Raw genomic sequence first — 21,898 nt, forward strand, 5'->3', positions numbered from 1 at the left:
CTTAGGGACGTGGATTGAGTGTGTGTGTGGGAGGGGGGGGGGGGTGTATTTGGATGACTCTTGCGAGAGTCGAGGCTCTGTTAGACTCCTGCGAGAGTCGGAGCCGGGTGTGGGGGGGGCTTGGGGGTTGGTTAGAGCCCGTTGGGCTTCCTTGAGGTGGTATTTACTAAGGCGGATGTAGGATTTGAAAGCTTCCAGGAACCAGCGACCGAGGGTCTGGATCTGATGCTGGGAGAGCCCATTAAAGGTTGCTGTGGTGGCGGCGCCAATCCTAAATTAGTGACTGGAAAATGGCTCAGGGGAAAAACGTGCGAGGCGGAGAACTTCTTTAAGGTGCTTTTGGAACCAGAAGCGAGTTACTGGACAGTTAGCATCATCAATAAAGAGTGGGGCTAGAGGGTTAGCCTCTAGAGATTTCCTTTGATCTAGAAATGCTAGGAGGGTTTGGATTGGGTGAGTGGGGGAGGGTATGTTGAAAATGTAGATAAAGTGTCCTTTGTGGAATTGATCTGTTTTGCTTTGTTTGATAAGGAAAGAAATGGTTTCCTTATCTTGCAAAGTTTGATCTGAAATAGTGGGTTGGAGTGATGGGTTGAATTCGGATGCAACTGTTAAATTGGAGCATCTGAGGAAGCCGAAGAAGGCTAGGGTGAACATGGCATCTAGGGTGCGGGCTGTGTGGGGGAAAATGTAACCTTTGCGTAGGTTATGAATGCATGAGCAGAGGATTTTGAGTGTGAAGGGTTGTCTGGAATCGGGGGTGGTGGGGTGGGCTTTTTGAATACCTTTAATAAGGAGAGAGGTTTGCGAATCGGTGATGGTATCAAAGGAGGACCCATGAATTAGTTTGTGAAAACAATTGATCCCACTAAGATAGCTTTTGATTGAACTTGCTTGGATGTGTTTTGCACTGTCCAGGTGTGCTATGAAGGAAGTGATGGAGAGGAGGGAAAATTGGGGAAATTTAGGTGATGGAGGGTGTGAAAATATTTGAATGTGTTCCATGCTGTGAGGTATGAATGGAGGGTCCTGGGGGCTACAGCTTGTAAGATGAGAGAAAGGGAGTTTTGGTAGAGATTGTAGAGGGGATGATTTATGGCAATATTATTTCTGAATAAGGAGGGACAGGCGTTGGGTGGGGGTCCACCTCCGAGGCCAATAGCCAGAATTTCTGGAAAGAAAAATGAGAGTCAGCAATTTGGTTTTTGCAACAAGGTACATGTTCAGCAGTCATGATAAATTGTTTTTGAGCAGATATCCAGGTGAGGCGTCTTAGAAATGTCATAATAGAAGGGGAGTAAGAACGACCTTTATTAATGCAGTGTACAGTAGCTTAGTTTTCACAATGAACGAGAATGCTTGATGTGGACCATTCATCTCCCCACAGGATGGCTGCTGCAACTATTGAATAGAGTTCGAAAAGGGCCAAAGAGCTTTGTTTTTTTGGAATAGAAGTCAATTGGGTTGGCCATGAGACGACGAACCAGTGCCCATTGTAGAAGCCTCCAAATCCAACTGATGGGGCAGCATCTGTAAATAAATTAATGTCTATGGGGGATGCTACTAAGCTGCTGTAGAAGAAGGAACCGCCATTCCATTTCTTAAGGAAGGAGATCCATTAGCTTAGTTATTCGCGACTGGATATAGAGAGAAGGATTGTTTCTTCTAAGCTATGGACTGTGGTGGAGAGTTGGAGGAGGTGAGTAATGAATGGGCGGCCTTGAGGAATTATGTGCATTGCAAAATTGAGATGTCTGAGAATAGATAGGAGTTTGCGTTTTGTGCATGTCTGTTTTTCTAAGAATATCTGGGATAGGGAAATGATTGGGTCAATTTTCTCTTTAGGGAGGGATGCTTGAAATGTATGCAAGTCTAGATTAATGCCCAAAAATTCAATTGAAGTACTGGGTCCTGAGGTTTTTTCCTTTGCAAGAGGAATTCCTAGATTAGCAAAAATCTATTGGGTGATCGCTAGGTGCTTAGCTGGGGGTGAAGAAGGGGGAGAAATTATGAGAAAATCGTCTAGGAGGTGAATGACGTGAGAGATTTCGTTATTATTAGACAAAATCCAGCATAAGGCTTCTCACATCATGTCGAATATTTTTGGACTACTTTTGCATCCGAAATTTAGTCAGACTGCAAAATAGAATTGTATACGCCAATGAATGCCAAAAAGATGGCAAAAATCTGGGTGGATTGGCAGGATTTTAAAGGCAGATGAAATGTCCACTTTAGCTAGCCAGGAGTTGTGACTGGCTATTCTGATGAGGGCGGTGGCTTACTCTATGTTTTGGTAGGTGAGCGAATATTCATCTAATGGGATGGTGCTTTTAATGCTAGGAAAAACAGAATTGTGGGGGGCCAAAAGATCAATTATTAGGCGTTTTTTGTCAGAAAATGTTCAAGTTGCAACTCCTATGGGGCTAATGTGTGAGACATTGAATGGAGGAGCCATGAATAGTCTGATCATGAAGTTATTGTTGATTTCTTTTTTAATAAGATAATCGAAAAATTCAGGTTCAGTGGTAGCAGACTGCAAATTGGGACAAAAGAGATTGTGAGAAGGGAGAGTTGAGACACCTGGGTGGAATCCGTGAGTTAGACTTAAAATGAGAAAATCAGAGAAGTTAAAATCAGGGTGAAAACATAGTTGTAGAGCAAGGTTAGAAATATTCACAGGAGTCGACAGGTAATTTTAAAAAATTTTTATTGTTTGCCCTGAGGACTTGGCAGATGATTTTTGCAGATACCTACACAAATGTAGGTATATGCAAGGCATTCTGTTGCATCTGCTGATGTTAAAATTCATGCAAATGTCACGATTAGGGAGGGAGGGTTTGAGAGAGTCAGACAGAAGAGAAGGGATGTTGTGGCTAGGTGGTTGAGGAACATTACTGATGGTTTTGATAGATGGTTTAGCTGGATCAAAGGAGGGAGTGATCAGAGGACAGGAGGTAGTGGGGTGCAGATTGGAGCTGCAGACAGCGAAGTTTAGATTGCGGCATCCTAAAAATACCAGATTGTGGAGCTCAGTGTCCAAAGCCCCCCAGTAAGGACACTGGTTCCACTGGGTTACTCGTAGTGCGCATTTGGCGGAGAATAGTTTCTGGTAGGTGTAAAAGTGTGTGCCCCCATAGGAGAGCACGAGCTCATTTCAGGTCTGTCTAATGTCCAAAAGATTTCACCCCGGTATCTCCACCCTCCCTTCCTACAACCTTACCTGCACTAACTTTTAATCTGCCAACGCTGAACCAGAAGTCGTAGAGCATTTAATTGAGAAAAAGATAGAAAATAAATTCAAGATCGGTCTCTTCTTGCTCCCCCATTTAGCGTATTCACATAAGCGCTACTGGAGTGCCTATTGGAAAACATCCTGGTAAAAACGACTAATAATTGATCTTTCTTCACTTCATAATTCCGTCTCTTCCAGCGTTAACAGTATCATTCGGCCTGATGAAGACGCTTTAAATTACCACGCCATAGACCAGGCAATCTCTTTAATTAAACTAGTCGGACGCAGTGCTTAGCTCATTAAAGTTGACTTTACTTCCGCCTTTAAAGTCATGCCATTACACCCCGATTTCTGGCATCTCTTCTGCATTAATTTAAGATCATAATTCTATTTTGCAGTCCTTTTAACATATGAAAGCAGAAGTTGCCCAAAAATTTTTGACCTGCTTAAGAAGCTATTTGCTGGATTCTCACCATTAACTATAACTTTTCGTATGCAGTTCATTTACTAGATGGTTTCCTTATTATAATTCCTTATTCCTTATATGCTTCTTTTGTTTTTTCTTTTGTTTTTTGTCAGCACCAGTGGCACAAGAATTAGGCATCGAAATTCATATGCTGATTAGGTCCAGTGCATACCGGTTACAAAGGTATGGCACCGGTTTTCTGTACCCAACCCTAATTTCAACATGTCTGACAGATTTGTAATGCTGGATGAAGAGTCATAATCTCAACGTAACCTTGCTAAGTAGAACTGCATTTGTATTTGGCTAGTTCATACATCTTCACATCTTCTCCATCAAGCTAGGTGCACCGACAATAACTCTTTCCAGTTCAGCCAGGAACCTTGTGGTTTTTACAGAACACATTGATAGAACACCCACACCGTTTAGGCATGCTACACAACTCCTTGTTTAAGTTTTTGTTTGTCCAGGCTGGACTTTTGCAATGCTCGCTTGGTAAATCAAACCTCTGCACCTGAAAGCACACCAAGAAAAAACACATTTCACCTCTTTTCATGAACTCTGACTTAAATTTCTGCTTGCATCACATTCAAGGCATTTATGTTTAGACATATATGATCACTGTCTCTGCACTCAGTTACCTAAAAATCCCTAATTCAGACTTTTGTGTCTTTTAGAAACCTGTCGTTCTGCAAGGAGAAAACTCACTTTTTCGGCACATCCCAAAAGGCACAAAACGACTTCAAATTTCTATTTCCTAAACACAGTCCAGACATAGATCTTAGTAGTCAGAAACTGACCAATTAATACAAGCAACATCTATACTATCTTGTTCTTTATTTTAAATGAAACTTTGAGATTAGCTGGTACATTTACATATTTTCCCTTGTTGATCTAATTTCTCCCGTGGTTCTCCTTATTTGTAAATTATTTTGGATAAAATTGAAAGGTCTGCAATTTACTTATAAGAAGAGCATTTTCTCAACCTCCTATTTTTATGTTCTCTGAACCTATCTACTAAACCTACAGTGAGAAAAACGCTATTTTTAGAAGATTTCAGATGCCACAAAGAGTCTTTTGCATTTGAACTCAAGTGTCCTCTAGTCTAAATGATTAAATGTAAATGTAGTCTAGTTTCAGGGTGCACATAACTGCCACAGTAGGACAATGAATCTGATGACCTAAAGTGTCATTAGGTGGCAATGACCCTACAGGCATACCGATAAAAGGAACTTGAAAACATGAGAAAAAAACCCCAAACTCAAAGAAGCAGAACAAAACGTCAAACGAAAGTCATATCATACATTTTTGTCACGTGATTATGAACTTTAAATCGTTAATAATGTAGTTATGTACATTTAGTCATGTAAAACTTTTGTAAAGTGACTTACATTAGTGGGGACTTACATTAGTGGGGGATGCCTTGTTTATTAGAAAAGCTAGATTAAGAAACCAGCTAGAGCAAAGGAGACATGCCGACAATTCATTTTTTTCTTCTTCTTGTGAGGTGTGGTTAAGTGCTTGCGGAAAGGGTTTAGCTACTGTAAACGTTTTTTAGAAGATTCATTATTTGAATGAACTGAAAAGAAGAGCAGTGCAGCCTAAACACACCTTCCATTTACCCAGCATCACAATGACCAAGTCAGAGATACCCGAGGCTTTTTATCAAAAAACAAATACAGAAGATACTGAAGGATGTCTAGATCTGAAGACAGAGAAACACCAGACACCTCAACTCACAGGTATGTAAGTGTAAATTCAGGTTTATACTGTTATAAGAGACAATGAAAAAGTCAAAAGCTTGTTTTCTTCATCCTCAGGAAGCATCTCAGTGAAGAGCAGAAAGCAGAGAGCAATTGGAGTGTGTTTGTGTTTGCTTTGTGCTCTTCTGCTGACAGCTGTAATAGTGCTCTGTGTGTATTTCACCATCGAGAGAAGACACTTACCAACAAACATCACTAACCTCAATGAAGAAAGAGAAAAGATACTAAAGCGCAGCAATGAACTGACTGAAGAAAGAGAGCAGTTACTTACTAATATCACTAACCTCAAAGGAGAAAGAGAGCGGTTACTGAACCACAACAATGACCTGACTAAAGATAGAGAGCAGATCCTTAATCGCAACAATGACCTGACGAAAGAAAGAGAGCAGATACTGAAAAGCAAGAATGACCTTACGAAAGAAAGGGAGCAGATACTAAAAAACAACAATGACCTGACTAAAGAAAGAGAGCAGATACTGAAACGCAACAATGACCTGACGAAAGAAAAAGAGCAGATACTGAAACGCAACAATGACCTTACGAAAGAAAGAGAGCAGATACTAAAAAACAACAATGACCTGACGAAAGAAAAAGAGCAGATACTGAAACGCAACAATGACCTTACGAAAGAAAAAGAGCAGATACTAAAAAACAACAATGACCTGACTAAAGAAAGAGAGCAGATACTGAAACGCAACAATGACCTGACGAAAGAAAGAGAGCAGATACTAAAAAACAACAATGACCTGATGAAAGAAAAAGAGCAAATACTGAAACGCAACAATGACCTGACGAAAGAAAAAGAGCAGATACTGAAACACAACAATGACCTGACGAAAGAAAAAGAGCAGATACTGAAACGCAACAATGACATAACTAAAGAAAAAGAGCAGATACTGAAACGCAACAATGACCTGACTAAAGAAAAAGAGCAGATACTAAAAAACAACAATGACCTGACTAAAGAAAGAGAGCAGATACTGAAACGCAACAATGACCTGACAAAAGAAAGAGAGCAGATACTGAAACGCAACAATGACCTGACGAAAGAAAAAGAGCAGATACTGAAACGCAACAATGACATAACTACAGAAAAAGACCAGATACTGAAACGCAACAATGACATAACTAAAGAAAAAGAGCAGATACTGACACGCAACAATGAGCTGACTAAAGAAAAAGAGCAGATACTGAAACGTAACAATGACCTGACTAAAGAAAAAGAGCAGATACTGACACGCAACAATGACCTGACTAAAGAAAAAGAGCAGATACTGAAACGTAACAATGACCTGACTAAAGAAAAAGAGCAGATTCTGAAACGTAACAATGACCTGACGAAAGAAAAAGAGCAGATACTGAAACGCAACAATGACCTGACTAAAGAAAAAGAGCAGATTCTGAAACGTAACAATGACCTGACGAAAGAAAAAGAGCAGATACTGAAACGCAACAATGACTTAACTAAAGAAAAAGAGCAGATACTGAAAAGCAACAATGACCTGACTAAAGAAAGAGAGCAGATACTGAAACGCAACAATGACCTGACTAAAGAAAGAGAGCAGATACTGAAACGCAACAATGACCTGACTAAAGAAAAAGAGCAGATACTGAAAAGCAACAATGACCTGACTAAAGAAAGAGACAAGATAAGGAATGAGCAGAACCAGCTGCGTCATTGGCTTCATGAACAGGGTAAAGTTCTCTTTAATTGCCTGTACTTTTTTTGTCTACAACACAGTCTACTTTCTTTTTTATACAACTCATTTCATTTTAATACATAACCATAATTTAAAGGCATTTTCACTCCTGAGAAATGTTTTCAAAACTCCTAGAAATAGCTAGAAGTTCGCTTTTTGTCTAGTTTGCATTGTTGGAACTTTGAACCGCTGAGAGTAGCAGCTTCCAGATCCTCCAACATAAAGAGTCAAGCAGAGAGGTGGAACAAAGACAGACAATTGGTTAGAGACCAGGTCTATGTTGGGGATGTTCACTGAGGCAGGGCAGAAAGCAAGGGCAAGGGAAGCCGAAGCAGAGCAGGTGTGCAGATGAGAGCAGTAATGAGACAATGCTCAGGGCAGGCTCCCATGAAAGGACGAGATTCAAGAACGGCAGTTAGTCGACAACCCGGGATGGTGGCCATGAAGAGGGCAAGGCTCTGGGTCTGTGACCATGCTAAGGCACGGTTCGGGAGCAGCAGCCATGATGGGAGAGAGCTATAGTACAGTGACCATGACAGTTGGAGGCTCAGAATCTGCAGGCATAAATGGGCACGGCGCTGGGATAACAGCCTAGGGTGATAACCTGGGGTAGTAACCATACCCGGGGTAGCTATGATGGTGCGAGACTTTGGAGTGCTAGACATTATAACTGGTGTTGCAAACAAAATGACTGAAGTGGTGTCCTGAAGGGGGATCAACATTTTGTCAGGTCATAATTTAGGAACTCCACTTAGTGTCCCTCAAGAAACACCATGGTCAGTTTAAATGGATTGTTGAGTCCATGGTAGCAAAGCCATGGGGGTGGTAAAAAAACAATAACTAGGGCAACGAATACAGGTAACTATGTGGACAAACAAGAAAAGGTATAAGGGACAAAAACAAGGCATCTAGGAGGGTGAAAGTATTTTTTGAAAATCCATGGGAGAATTGAGTTGTTTGTTACAAAAATGTAGCTTTTTACGTCATGAGAAGTTAAATGATAGGAGTCGTGTGAATTATTTTAATGTTTTATCAGCTCATTCTGACATGACTATGGAGATTGACTCATTTAAATTGATTCCTAAACTGGTTTTATTAACAGATCAGCTCTCTGACAACTTTAAGTGGATTTACTTCAGCTCCAGTTTCTATTATATTTCATTTGAGAAGAAGAGCTGGGAGGACAGCAGAAGAGACTGTCAACAGAGAAGAGCAGATCTGGCCATTATAAAGAGCACAGAGGAAAAAGTAAGAAAACATGTTGTTTGTTCATCTACTACAGTGGTTATTAGATTTTAGGGTAGGGCCATTCACACTGAGATGCAGAGTATCAGAGTGTAGCTCATTAACATGCACAACCATTCCAAATATACTTGATATGGACTTTATGATTCTTAAGGATATTTTCTAAATAGTTAGCATATATAATTGGTTCTTGGTTCATATATAATTGGTTCTGATTCTTTTTTACTTACCTAAGCCATGTGCCTACTATGTAGATTTGTTTTTATTATTTAAAGTATTGGACCAATGCACTATATGGCACTTTTAAATACTCCTATTTTTTTTTTATCAATTGCAAATGTTGCTGCTTGTTCAAACTAATTTAAAATGAATTAAAACAATCTTTCTTGTACATGATATGCAAGAACATAGTTAATATTCTAACATAGTCACCGTCTGATTCTAGAATAAGGCTAGAATTACTGACTACTCTCGTCTTTATTTTAGGAGACAACAGCTCCATTTATTCTGCACTTTGATCTTTGAATCTTTGCAGAGCTTTTACATTCACAAAATAGCTATAATTTGTGCTATATGAAAGGAAAAAAAAAAGCATAATAGCAGCAAACTCATGCAGTTTCACACACACCAGCAGAATGGGATAGCTTAATTGTTTTACGTTTAATCCACAGCAAAAACAACTAAGTTTATGTTAGGACAGCATGAATTAATTTTGTGGACCAGCATTTTTTACAGTGTAGCACAGATGATCTTTTCAAGAAAATGTTTCCAAATATGTGGTAATCTGGCATGACAGTGTATTATCACTATAAGAGGAATTCATTTTAATTTACCACATGACTTGTCATCAAGAAGTTCAGCGCGCAAAATCTTTTTTTTTTTTTTTTTTTAGTTGTATGTTGTTATTTTGCTAAACTTTTGATTGACTGTCTGCCCCATTCCCACGGGGCGTCAGCTTCAACGCTTTCAATTCACTTTGAATGCGTGACGTCAGGCATTGCCAAACTGCATTGTGGATCCTTTGCCGCCGCTTCAAAGGCATTGCTTGCCTCAGAAGTTGGGACTTGCTCAACTTTTCAAGCGCCGACGGAGGCGTCAGCCAATACAATTGCTATACTAATACTATGGTCTATTGCTCACTAATTTCATTGGATGACGCTGCTATGACGATCGCGCCAGCCCCAACCTCAGACACACCCTCTGTCAAGCGTTGACGCTGAAGCCTCATGTGAATGGGGCGTAAAGCTTTTGCTAAGTACCTGAGTTGCTGACTCAATCTCTTCAGTCTCCTCTTGTTAATGGGCATGTACTTTCTAACTTTACAGGTTTAAAAACTTTCATTTGCTTTTCTGTTGATCTTCACACTTTGCCGCAGAGTTGGGCTTGTGTTTTCTGCTGCTACATTTGAAACGGTTTCAGTCTTAGGGCCTTCTTTCCCTGTGAAAAATTCACAAAGGATTCTTTTTTTGACTTTTGACTTCTCATATTCTGCACAAAATAAATTAAATACTACCTTCTTATATACTAAAGCTTTTGCAGTTTAGGCAATTGTCATGGTACATGATTGCTTGTGGGTCAGGAGGTGGGAGATCTTGTCATTTTTTTAATGTATTTTATGTGTATTTCTGTATTTTTGATATTGTTCTTGTTTTTTTATTAATTTTAAAATGTAATTTAGTAATTTTCTTTTAATCATCCTACCATCTTGCATTCTGCTATTTTTTCTGAGGTTTGAACCTCCGATCTACCCTAATGCAAATCATTTACTTTATTTAATTGAACATAAAAAGGTGGTCAAGTGAATTGTAATCATGTTTTATGCAGAAATAAAATATAGACCTATAATTTATCATTACAGACATTTTTGCAAAAGGTTCTTCAGAATAACAATTTATGGGTTGGCTGGAGACAGACAAATGGAGACAATTGGATATGGATTGATGACCCTTTAGTGGCAAATGGGTGAGTGATCACCAATTTACTATATACAGTTAGTATCATATGATAAACAGAGTATAACAGTTACTAAAGTAACCCTCATTCCCCGAGGGGGGGAATGGAAATGCTATGTGGAAATATATGATAAAAAACACAACAATTGAAACTTACCACGTCTCTGGTGACATGTTATGCCAAGCTCCAGCATGACCGCACCTGCCTCACCAGAGGTGCAGCCTTCTAACATGTCCCCTGACCCTTACTTACCTTACTTACCTAAGAAGATTTATTTGTTTAGATATATTTTTCGGGAGTCGTAAAAATACACATAGTTAAGTTCTAGAAATTTTAAACATGACAATACGCTTGAAAAGATCCGATAGGGAGGACACCGTGGAGGCCACCTGCTACCTCAATGGGAAGACCTGGTGGCAAGAAGGCATATGGACTAGCCCTGAGAAGGGGGAGTGCTCATATGAGAAGATGGTTAGTGAGGAGGGAAAACAGAGCCCACCCAAGGAGGGGGGAACTACATCGTGGCTGAGTGAGCATATGGGATCGCTAGCAGAGATTGTGCATAGCAGGCACTTATAACCGAAACGTGGGCTGACCAGCGGGCATGCCAACAATGTAACAGGCACACATCTGACTCCTCTACTGAGTCAGATGCTGGGGGCCTCGAAGGAACTCTGCAGGGTTCGCCAAGTGGGGAACTCAACTGACAAAGCGAGAGAGCGCACGTATCTCTGTGTTAGACCGAAAAAATCCGGCTAGTGTGTTACCACACTCAATATAATTTTCTCATTCACCAGGGTTTCCCAGCACCTTTGAGGAAACAGGCTCCACTTACAGATTGTAAAATCTTGCAAATGTACTAGGTGTTGCCCAGCCCGCAGCTCTACAGATGTCTATTAGAGAGACGCCGCGTGCAAATGCCCAAAAGGATGCGACGTTCCGAGTGGAGTTTGCTCTCGCCACTGGGGGACCCGGATCCCCCTGGCTCTGATAAGTGAGAGAGATGGCATCCACTATCCAGTGGGCCAACCCTTTGTTTAGATACGGCACTTCCCTACTGCCGACCACCGTAACAGACAAAGAGCTGCTCAGAGGATCTAAAGCTCTGAGTGTGGTCCGCATAAATTCACAAAGCGTGAACAAGACACAGTGATGAAAGGGCTGGGTCTGCCTACTCTGTGGGCAGCTCTTGCAGGCTCACTACTTGGTCCTTAAATGGTTTGGTAGGAACCTTCACCAATCTGCCAGGGATTGGCCAGAGAGCACAGTAGCTGTGTGCGCAGGCTCACTGGGGGAAACGCATATTTGCGCATGTGCTGAGGCAAGCTGTGGGCCAGTGCATCCGTGCCGATGGAGCCCTCGGTCAGGGAAAAGAACCACTGGCAATGTGCAATTTCAGAGAAAGCAAACAGGTCAACCTGGGCTTTCCCAAAGCGCGCCCATATCAGCTGGACAGACTCGAGGAGTCTCCGTTCTCCTGGCAATAAAAGCTGTCATGAGAGCACATTGGCCACATGATTTAGCTGGCCTGGAATATGAATGACGCGCATTGATTTTAGCCGTGGAGGCAGAGAGAGCCCGAAGGGTAGGACTTTGTTCTGCCAGGCTCAACCTTCGAATGCAAACTGCAGAAACTGACGGTGGCATGGAAGCACGACATGAAAGTACGCTTCCTTCAGATCTGTTACTGCAAACCAATCCAGAGGACGAACGCATCAGATGATGTGCTCCTTTGTAAGCATTCTGAATGGCAGCCTGTGAAGGTAGCAGTACAAAATGTGCAGATCTAGGATTGGCCGTAACCCACCGCTCTTTTTGGGTACGATGAAGTACATGCTGTAAAACCCACTCTCCATCTCGTCTGGAGGGACCAGCTCGATTGCATTCTTCGACAAGAGTAAAGCAATCTCCTCTGGCAAGACAGGGCGGACATAGGGCTGACCCCGGTGAAATACATGCCCATGAACTTGGAAGGCTGTTTTGCGAATTGAATTGCATAGTCAAGTCTGATCATGCAGACGATTGGCATGATCACTGATGTACCAGCAGTGGAGCAGCACGGAGTGGGAGGGCTCAACCGGGGAGTGCTGGGGTCTCGCAAAAGAGCAGGAGTCGAGAGATTAACACTCACCTCACACCCAGGCTCTGGAGGAGGGGCTGGAAGTGTGAGAGAAGGGAGACCGTCCTCCCACACCCCGCGCACCATAGTTGAAGTGCACTGATCATGCAAGCTGGAAGACATAGCATGCCAGACTGGCAGTGTTCGGGATGTCACATCCGGTGAAAATGAAAAAAAATGTTCTACCAGAAAGACTTAAGGAGGCAGATAAACGTTTGAACAATTATTGTGAATTGTTTGCATGATTGAGAGTTTGTTATGGTCCTTTCATAAAATTCTTTGGCGTAAGCCCCGTCTATAGTGCAGAACTCTGGATAAGCTGGCAGATCCTGCCTGAAGATGAAGGCAGGGCGAAGCCAACCCCCTGAGAGGAGACGAGGCCGACCTGGTGGTAGTGGTGATGGGGTGGATGGAGGGAAACTTCCTCAACGTCACCTATATACAGCTAAACTGATTGTTTAGATGAGCTTATGTACATGGCTTGCTTGGTTGTTATAGGCTAACACGATAATTTTTAAGAATGACGTGACACCTCAGTCTTCCTGGTAGAACTACCGCTAAAGCTTTCATTTCTACCAGAAAGACTTTAGGAGGCAGATAAACGTTTGAACATTTATTGTGAATTGTTTCCATGAGTGAGAGTTTGTTATGGTCCTTTCATAAAGTTCTTTGGCGTAAGCCCCATCTATAGTGCAGAACTCTGGATGAGCTGGCAGATCCTGCCTGAAGATGAAGGCAGGGCGAAGCCAACCCTAAAAGACAAAACTTAGGGTTCAGTTTTGTAGCAATCCTAAAACAGAATGACTAGAGATGAGATAGCTTACATTGTATATTCATGCAAAATGGAGATTAAATAGTGCCCTTATGGGCAGATAGGTATATAAGAGATCCAACATGAAGATAAAGCGAAGCACACAATTAGGCTAATATTTGCTAGAAGCCCCAATGAAGATAAAAGAGAGAGCATGCCATAACGGGTAGAGGAGAGAGAGATTTCCCGAATGGGTGGAAAAGAGAAAGCGTTCCCCGAAAAGCAGAGGAGAGAGCGTGTGCCCCGACAAGCAAAGAAGACAGAGAGAGAGTGCCCCGACGGGCAGAGGAGAGAGAGAGCCCCGATGGGCAGAGTGGAGAGAGAGAGTGCCCCGACGGGCAGAGAAGAGAGAGAGTGCCCCGACGGGCCGAAGACATTCAGAGTGTGCCCCGACCAGCCGAAGAGATTGAGAGCGTGCCCTGATGTGTAGAGAAGATTGAGAGCGTGCCCCGACGGGCCGAAGACATCGAGCGTGTGCCGCGACAGGCCAAGAGATTGAAGGAGCCCCGTTGGGCTTGCTGTGCGAGACGGAGCTCCCTTGGGCTTGATGTGTGAGACGGAGCCCCCTTGGGCTCGCTGTGCGAGGTGGAGCCCCGTTGGGCTTTTTCATGAAATGGACAATCTGTTAAGCTCTAGGTTGTTTAAAAGGCAACATAGTAGTCTGCATATGAATACTGAACGATTTCAGCATTATTAAATTCATAATTACGTGAAATACATTTTTTGCGAGTAGGAGCTAACGTTAGAAGTGCTAAAAGCTAGTAACATTAACTTGTGCAAGGACATTAAAAGTACGAGCGGCGGATCGGCGAGTAATGAAATCGAAATGGCGAAATCAATCAATAGCGAAATTGAAGTGATTTGACGAAACTGTTAACCTTCAACTTTGAGCTGTTACGTGAACACGGATAGAGAAATTAACAAACTTGTGAGACATAAACAACGTTGGCAGTGGCAACTTCCGCACCGTGACTGAAACTTCCGCAACGTCACCTGAATACAGCGAAACAGATTGTTTAGATAAGCTTATATACATTGCTTGCTTGCTTGTTATAGGCTGATGAGATAATTATTATGAATGACGTGACACCTCAGTCTTCCTGGTAGAACTACCGCTAAAGTATTCATCTCATTCTTTGAGGTTTTGGTGGCATTAAAAAATATTACTGTCATAGAGCGATGTAGAGCCCAGACCTCCGCCTGGCTAAGAGCACAAGCCAGCTTGGGATGTGGGTGAGATAAGAAAGTGAAATTTGTCAACTTTGCACATATCCACCAGGTTTAGTCAGAGGTGGTGTTCTTGGACCACTACTGTGGCCATCGTCCTTCCCAGGGCACGCACAGCCGTCTTGGTGGTACGCAGAGCCTAGTTGGTTGCATTGTGTATATCATGCAACAAGCCTCCGCCAGAACCACCCTCGTGCAGCTGGGCCAGCGCCTGCGCTTGTTAGTGCTGGTAGGTGGCCAAAGCATGGAAGGTGGAAGCAGCCTGCCCCCCGGCTGTGTAGGCTCTGGCTCTAAGAGACGGGACTGCCTTGAACGGGAGACGAGGTTGACCCCACCAGAAAAATGCACCACGCAGACAAAAAATTGACCTCAGTGGCACTCTGGGGGATCGTCTCATTCCCCCTGGCTGCTCTGTCATCAAGGGTGGAGGGGGCAGAGGCACACACAGATCAGGCAGAAAAAGATGCCCTCCAAAACTGCTTGAGCCTACTGTCATCATCCAGGGACAGGAAACCACTGCATCCTGAAACTCACGGTCGGAACGACTTCTTAAAAAAGACATACTGCACAACCGTGTTGCTTTTTTATGAAACTTGCAACAATACAAACCGCTCTGGAGGACTAGGCCCAAAGAACACCAGGCAAGGGAGAAACACAGCTTGACCGTCTGACGCCACTTTTCACACATTCTGGACTGGGAGAAGCAGCCTGCTTTATCTTTCTCTCATTCCCTCCGTTGATCACAGTCGGAGAAACCCTCATATGACTCTCTCAGAAGCTTTGTGAAAGGCTTTTAAAATGAAAAGGATGCCTCAGCGTGGCACGAGCGGCGTTTTTATACAATATTGATTGTAATTGAAGCCAGCTGTGCACGCTGACGCTGCCAACTCATTGGCATTACATTGGCCCGTTTTATTGCTCTTTCAGATGATTGGATTATGACGAAATCAACATAGTGGAAGTTTTCCACATAGCATTGAATTTCCCCTCCCAATAGGGACAATAATATCTAGCAAAGTGCAAAGTACAAATTCTGATGTTTAAATATTGAATGTTTTAGGTTTGGGTCTGACAGCATCAACTGCGCTGTAGTGTCCGAAACAAAGTACTTTTCTTATGCCTGCAATACCTTACATGGATGGATCTGTGAGAGGACACATATTAACCCTTAAATTACTCATTATGTAACAAGTACACACACACACACACACACACACACACACACACACACACACACACACTGCACCAAGGACATCTTATTTTTATCTTGTTTGTTTTATATTCTTGGTTTGACCTAGATTGTTCTTTATTCAGTTTCATATATTTCATAAATACCATTTAAAATATGTCAAAAGTTTTTTTAAGCCCTGTTCAGATAACACAATATTTTGGCAGATTTTAGCACAATCACCTAATAAACAAACTCATTATGTTTTATTTCAAAATAAGGTAATTTTGTGGTAATTTTGTGGTCATTTTGTAAATATTTAGGGAGAAAACTGCTGTCAGTGGTGAAACATATAGACAATTGCTAAGACGTTTGTCATTTATGCAGCTTTTTAATGACAGAATGTCATAGTCTGACAATTTTGTCAAGATTTTATCTAAACAATAAAAATTGTACGATCTGAATGGGGCTTTACTTTGTCAGGTCATTAAATTTGAATGTGTTGTTCCTGTTGGATCTTTACATTTGTTTTTATAAAAAAAAATACTCTCTCTCTTTCTCTCTCTCTTTGCATGCGGCTGTTTGTATAACAGCACTAAACCATGTCATTATGCTTTGCAACAATCATTATGGAAGTTGTAATAAAATAAATGTCAAATATAAATGTTAAATAAAATTATGTCTTCTATTGACTAAGACTTCTCTTGTCGTTTTAAAAGTTTATTGAAAACAATGAAATTATCTTTATATTATAAATTTCACATCTAAATCTTTTTGATCTAACCTGCTGAATTTTCTTGGAATAGATGGGTTATGGTGCAGAATTATTAGCCCCCTTTGAATTTAATTTTTTTTTCTTTTTTAAATATTTCCTAAATGATGTTTAACAAAGAAAGGAAATTTTCATAGCATGTCTGATAATATTTTTTGTTCTGGAGAAAGTCTTGTTTTATTTCTCCTAGAATAAAAGTGATTTTTTTACATTTTGTAACACCATATTAAGAACAAAATCATTAGCCCGTTTAAGCTATATATTTTTTTCGCGATAATCTACAGAGCAAATAATTATTTAACAATACCTTGCCTAATTACCCTAACCTGCCTAGTTACTCTAATTTATCTAGTTAAGCCTTTAACTGTCACTTTAAGATGTATAGAAGTGTCTTGAAAAATATCTAGTCAAATATTATTTACTGCCATCATGGCAAAGATTTAATAAATCTGTTATCAGAGATGAGTTATTAAAACTATTATGTTTAGAATATATATAAATATATATATACTGTATATATATATATATATATATATATATATATATATATATATATATATATATATATATATATATATATATATATATATATATACTTGCAACAATTTATAGATAACTTAATGTATGAATCATACAGAATATACATGGTTATTTGTTGCTCATGCGGTAATCTAGGATTTGCGTTGCATTTTTTATTAGAGTTTGCATTGAGGCTTTGTCACGTGTACTGTCAAACTGATGAAGATGGTTTCTTAATTTGCTGGTGACTTTTCTATGTGCATGTGTTCTCTTAAGTTGCAGCACATTAAGCTCTTTTGACCACCACTGTAATCATTAAAAAAATGGTTTAGCTCACATGTGTTATGCTTTACCTCACGATTATCTGAGCACTGGTTAGGCATTATTTAATGCATTTTATTCTCATTGTAATCTGTTACTAAAAGATGTTTAAATTTAAACCTATAAGCAGCGAAATAAGAGCACTGAGTGCTGCTACATCCATAGAAGATACTATGGTAAAATAAATGTTAATATTTTAAAGATGTGGCGACGCAGTGGCGCAGTAGGTAGTGCTGTCCCCTCACAGCAAGTAGGTTGCTTGTTCGCTGGTGCCACGGCTGGTTCAGTTGGCGTTTCTGTGTGGAGTTTGCATGTTCTCCCTGCGTTCGTGTGGGTTTCCTTTGTGTGCTCCAGTTTCTCCTACAGTCCAAAGACTTGGGATACAGGTGAATTGGGTAGGCTTAATTGTCTGTAGTGTATGAGTGTAAATAAGTGTGTGTGGATGTTACCCAGAGATGGGTTGCAGCTGTAAGGGCATTGATTTTGAAGGCTGATCTTAAGTATGTGACATAACAGTTCACTGAAAACACTTATTGAAATGAAAAGTTACTTTACAGGGGTGCGTTTCCCCAAAAAACAGCATAACTTGCGACTGAACTATCATAGTACAATGCCTCATTTGGGAAAAGATTGATGTAGTGGCGAGTGTTTCCCAAAACACTGTCGCAGATCCATCGTTTGAACGTCAATAATAGTCAGGAGAGAGATTGGATTCAATTGCAAGCAACAGTTAGTTTTATTTATAATATCGGGTATCGGATGACACAACGAAACCAGCTGGAGCCATAGACAGCGAGCAAGGATATGATCACTGTGAGTAGTGATAGCAGGAAACTCTAACATACAGGGGAGAGGCAAAGGCCAAAATAAAAAATAAAAGAGGTAAAGCAAATCAGCACTGGAGCCTCAAGACAAGACTAGATATAAACTATCTCTATAAACTAGAGCAGTAAACTAGCTTAACTAGGCAAAGATACGAGCAGGGTCGGCGTGATCCATAGATATATACACTAGATATCGCATAGGGACCCTGAGCATGCGTCAATAGTGCTGCCATATTTGTACAGTGCTCCCTGGATAAGTGTCATTCAACCGCACTTATCAAGACAGTCGCATTTCTTCTAATGGACAACAATGGCGTAGGCAACATCTAATGTATATATCTATGGGCGAGATCAAGGAACAACGACTGTTTCTCAATATGCGTTCTTCAGCTGTCTGCGTCCTCGTGTTCTCGTGCAACGTTATCATCAACTGCCAAATTTCAGTTCCAATTCTTAAGACCGCAAGAACAGAGGACGTGTGAAACTTCCCTGGATGTGTTCTTGATATCGAGGACGCACTGATGCAGACTCGAGCAGCGAACTCGCTCTGGAAGTCCCAGAAGTCATTGCGACTGGAGGTAGGAAGCGTTGCATTTTATTTAGATTTAATATTAAAGTTTAAAGAGATCGCTTATTTACTTCAGGAGTTTCTCTAAATGAAACGGTGAAAGTAAACATTACCATGAACATTTTAATAAATTAATAAACATGCTGAAATTCTGTTTTATTTATATTGTGCAATGTATATTTATAATGTTTTTATGCAGAGTATATATTTTGAAATGGGAAAAAACAATAAATCGTTGTATGAATGCTGCACTGTTTAAATAATTTACAATTTAAAACACGTGAAGGTCACGTGACTATCATGAAGAATGCAGCATCTCATTTCTCAAAGGACACATTCTCTGCCCTCGCGGTCTCCAAAGTTGGTTCATCCTGGGACACCTGGCAAGACTGGTCTCCACAATAACACAAGTTCTCTTCGTTCTTCCTATTCTTGGAATTGAGAAACAGCCAACAATCTGGCACAAGACATTCTTCTTCTTCTTCTCATGAGTTTTATTGGCGGTAAGCATCCAACTTCTTGGTGCATTTCCGCCACCTGTTGGTTAGGAGTGTGGGCCATGATCACTTTTTCAATCTATCTTTAGAAAAGTAAAAAAAAAAAAAAAACACATACACCACTTCTATCTATATTCTTTTATCTAATTTAGATTTTTTTTTAAGTATTAAAAATTCTATACAGTCCTCATCTGACTTTTTTTTTTTTTTTTTTTAGCATTTTAAACAAATTAAAATTCTTTCCCTATTGAACTTTGGACATTTCATAATTACATGCTCCACGGTTTCTTCTTGCCCACGATAACCACATTTTCCAGTCTGATGTTGTTTTATTTTGTACAATGTACTGTTAAGTCCTGGATGTCCAAATTTAATTCTTGAAATTATATTCTCTTCCCTCCTACTTCTACTTATTCTTCCTTTATCCACATTTCTTTGTATATTAAACAACCACCTCCCGTTTTTTCCTGTCTCTCATTGTTTTTTTTCAAATATTTTTTAAAAGTCGCTTGATTAAAACCTTCATCTCACTTTTACTATATTTTAATTCCATGTCTATAATGAATTTCTTGAAGCCTATTTAGCGCCCTCGTCTGCCTACTCTTCCCTTAATTTCCACTATGAGCTAAAACCCAACAGACCTTCTAATCCCATCATCCGAATGCAATGCAGTGTTTGCAATATTTCGATCAATATATCCTTTCTGCTTTCAGAATGTCTCTAACGTCATCAGTGAGGAATTTGAGTCCGAACATACCAGTGCTCCTAATGATCTGTTTTCCTCAACCCATTGAAGTGCCATTAGTATTGCCACCATTTCTCCAGTATAAACTGATACATCATCTGAGATTCTTTTAAGAACTTTTATTCTAAAATCTATTACTGTGTATGCTACCCCCACTCTGTTTCCACTATCTTTAGATGCATCTGTATCAAATCAAATCAAATCAAATCAAATCACTTTTGTTGTCACATCATCAGCAGCATGTGTGCTATGATGATTAAAAAGCTTAGGTGATGGCTCCAGAAAGTACAAAATACAGACAGTGCAAAATACAACAGCATACTCCCAAAACAAACAAAAAAACAAAAAAACGGGACAATATAAAATTGACAGCAATATGAACAATGAATATGTGCACCAGTAGTTGTAGGCAGTATTGTTTTAAGTATGGATTGATTAAAGTACAATGCATGCTACATATTGCTACATATGTCCTGGAGGGAGGGAAGCTCACCTCAGGGAGTACAGGAGTGGGCTGAGAACACAGCCCTGTGGAGCACCAGTGTTGAGGATCAGTGTGGAAGAGGTAATGCTGTTCATTCTGACCACCAGGCGTCTGCTTGACAGGAAGTCCAGGATCCAGTTGCACAGAGAGCTGTGTAGACCCAGTGGCTGGAGCTTCACCACCAGCTTGGCAAGCACTATGGTGTTAAATGCTGAGCTGTAGTCCACTAACAGCATTCTCATATATGTGTTTTTGTTTGCTTGGTGAGACAGAGCAGTGTGCACGGTGAAAGCAATTGCATAGTCAGTGGAGCAGTTATTCCTGTATGCAAATTGCAGAGGGTCAGTGTGAGCGGGCAGTACCGAGCAGATGTGGTTTTTAATCAGCTTCTCAAAGCACTTGCTGTAGATGTGTGTCAGAGCAACCGGACACCAGTTATTCAAGCATGTGGTTTTAGCTGATTTTGTTATTGGCACAATAGTAGCTGTCTTAAAGCATGTGGGAACCACAGACAGAGAGAGCAAGAGGTTAAAGGGTCACAAAACACCAAAACACATTTTTTGAGCTGTTGACAGTCATATATGTGTCCCACACTGCTAAAAACACTATTAGGACACCTATATTTCACTAAAAAGTGTAAATTGGTTGTTTTTGCGTTATTTCAAGCAAATTCATACTTCCTGTTTGAAACGAATTTTTGAAGCGGCGTCACGGTCATGACATAATAGCGTTGTATTCCAGCCTGCAGACTGGGCGTCTGTGCCTGAATGAGTCTTATTACATCTTACAGTTTGTTGCATTAGTGCATGAGTAAGGCTTGGTTCAAACCAATCAGCGCGCTCTATTGTGCAACTTCATTAATATTCATTACTGTGTTTACACGACATAGACGCCACGTTGTGTTGGCAAAACAAGCGTGAAGTGTTGCTTTTATAGTTTGCTGCCGTTAAGTTTCGTTTTCTTTTTCTCTCTGTGAGAGCTCAGACTCACGTGTGGATTAACAGTGTACGCGACGCTCGACAACAATAACTTACGTGTCTAAGGAGGATTATTGTTTACCTGAGAGCTGTTCTCATCTGCAAACGCTGAGATCTGGAATCGCTTGTAGTATTCTCTTAATAAAGACGCGGCTCTAGTTGCTGGTGATTGTCCTGTCTCTACAGATTTGGTAAGTGAGCGACCAGTGCTCTTTGTTTATTCAGTTTGTTTGTATCGAACTAAGTTAACTATTGCACCGTAACATGTTAGGACCACAACCAAACTTTAACCTCGTGTAGGGTTTTTAACCGCATTTAGTGACCGGAATAACACACGCGGCTTTCTGACGCTACCTGCCGTGTGCATCTAAGTTTCCGGAAAATGCGGAGGTTTTTTTTTCTCTCATTCGCCATGCGATATTAAACATTGCATGAAAAATACACGCTTAGAGCAGATCCTCGAATCAAATATCTCGTTTGTCGTGAGGGACATGAATGAATTCCCTGAAT

The 21,898-nt window shown here is 40.8% G+C and overlaps 1 protein-coding gene across 1 annotated transcript; it reads left to right on the plus strand.

Moving 5' to 3' along the window:
- Window positions 1-4,853: 4,853 nt before the first annotated feature.
- Window positions 4,854-16,379, plus strand: LOC103911722 (uncharacterized). The gene is made up of 5 exons (XM_009305139.5): window positions 4,854-5,437; window positions 5,516-7,153; window positions 8,261-8,406; window positions 10,262-10,365; window positions 15,574-16,379. Exons 1-5 carry the CDS (start codon window positions 5,329-5,331, stop codon window positions 15,683-15,685), a joined length of 2,109 nt encoding a protein of 702 aa, XP_009303414.2. The 5' UTR covers window positions 4,854-5,328; the 3' UTR covers window positions 15,686-16,379.
- Window positions 16,380-21,898: the final 5,519 nt, after the last annotated feature.

Source organism: Danio rerio, chromosome 10 (genome assembly GCF_049306965.1).
Source record: "Danio rerio strain Tuebingen ecotype United States chromosome 10, GRCz12tu, whole genome shotgun sequence".
In the NCBI taxonomy this organism is placed as follows: Eukaryota; Metazoa; Chordata; class Actinopteri; order Cypriniformes; family Danionidae; genus Danio; species Danio rerio.

Excerpts from the sequence above, each read along its gene's own strand:
- LOC103911722 (XM_009305139.5), top strand. The coding sequence starts at position 5,329 with ATGACCAAGTCAGAGATACCCGAGGCTTTTTATCAAAAAACAAATACA. Across the intron at positions 8,407-10,261 it reads TAAAGAGCACAGAGGAAAAA|ACATTTTTGCAAAAGGTTCT; the intron begins GTAAGAAAACAT and ends TTATCATTACAG. Across the intron at positions 10,366-15,573 it reads GACCCTTTAGTGGCAAATGG|GTTTGGGTCTGACAGCATCA; the intron begins GTGAGTGATCAC and ends TGAATGTTTTAG.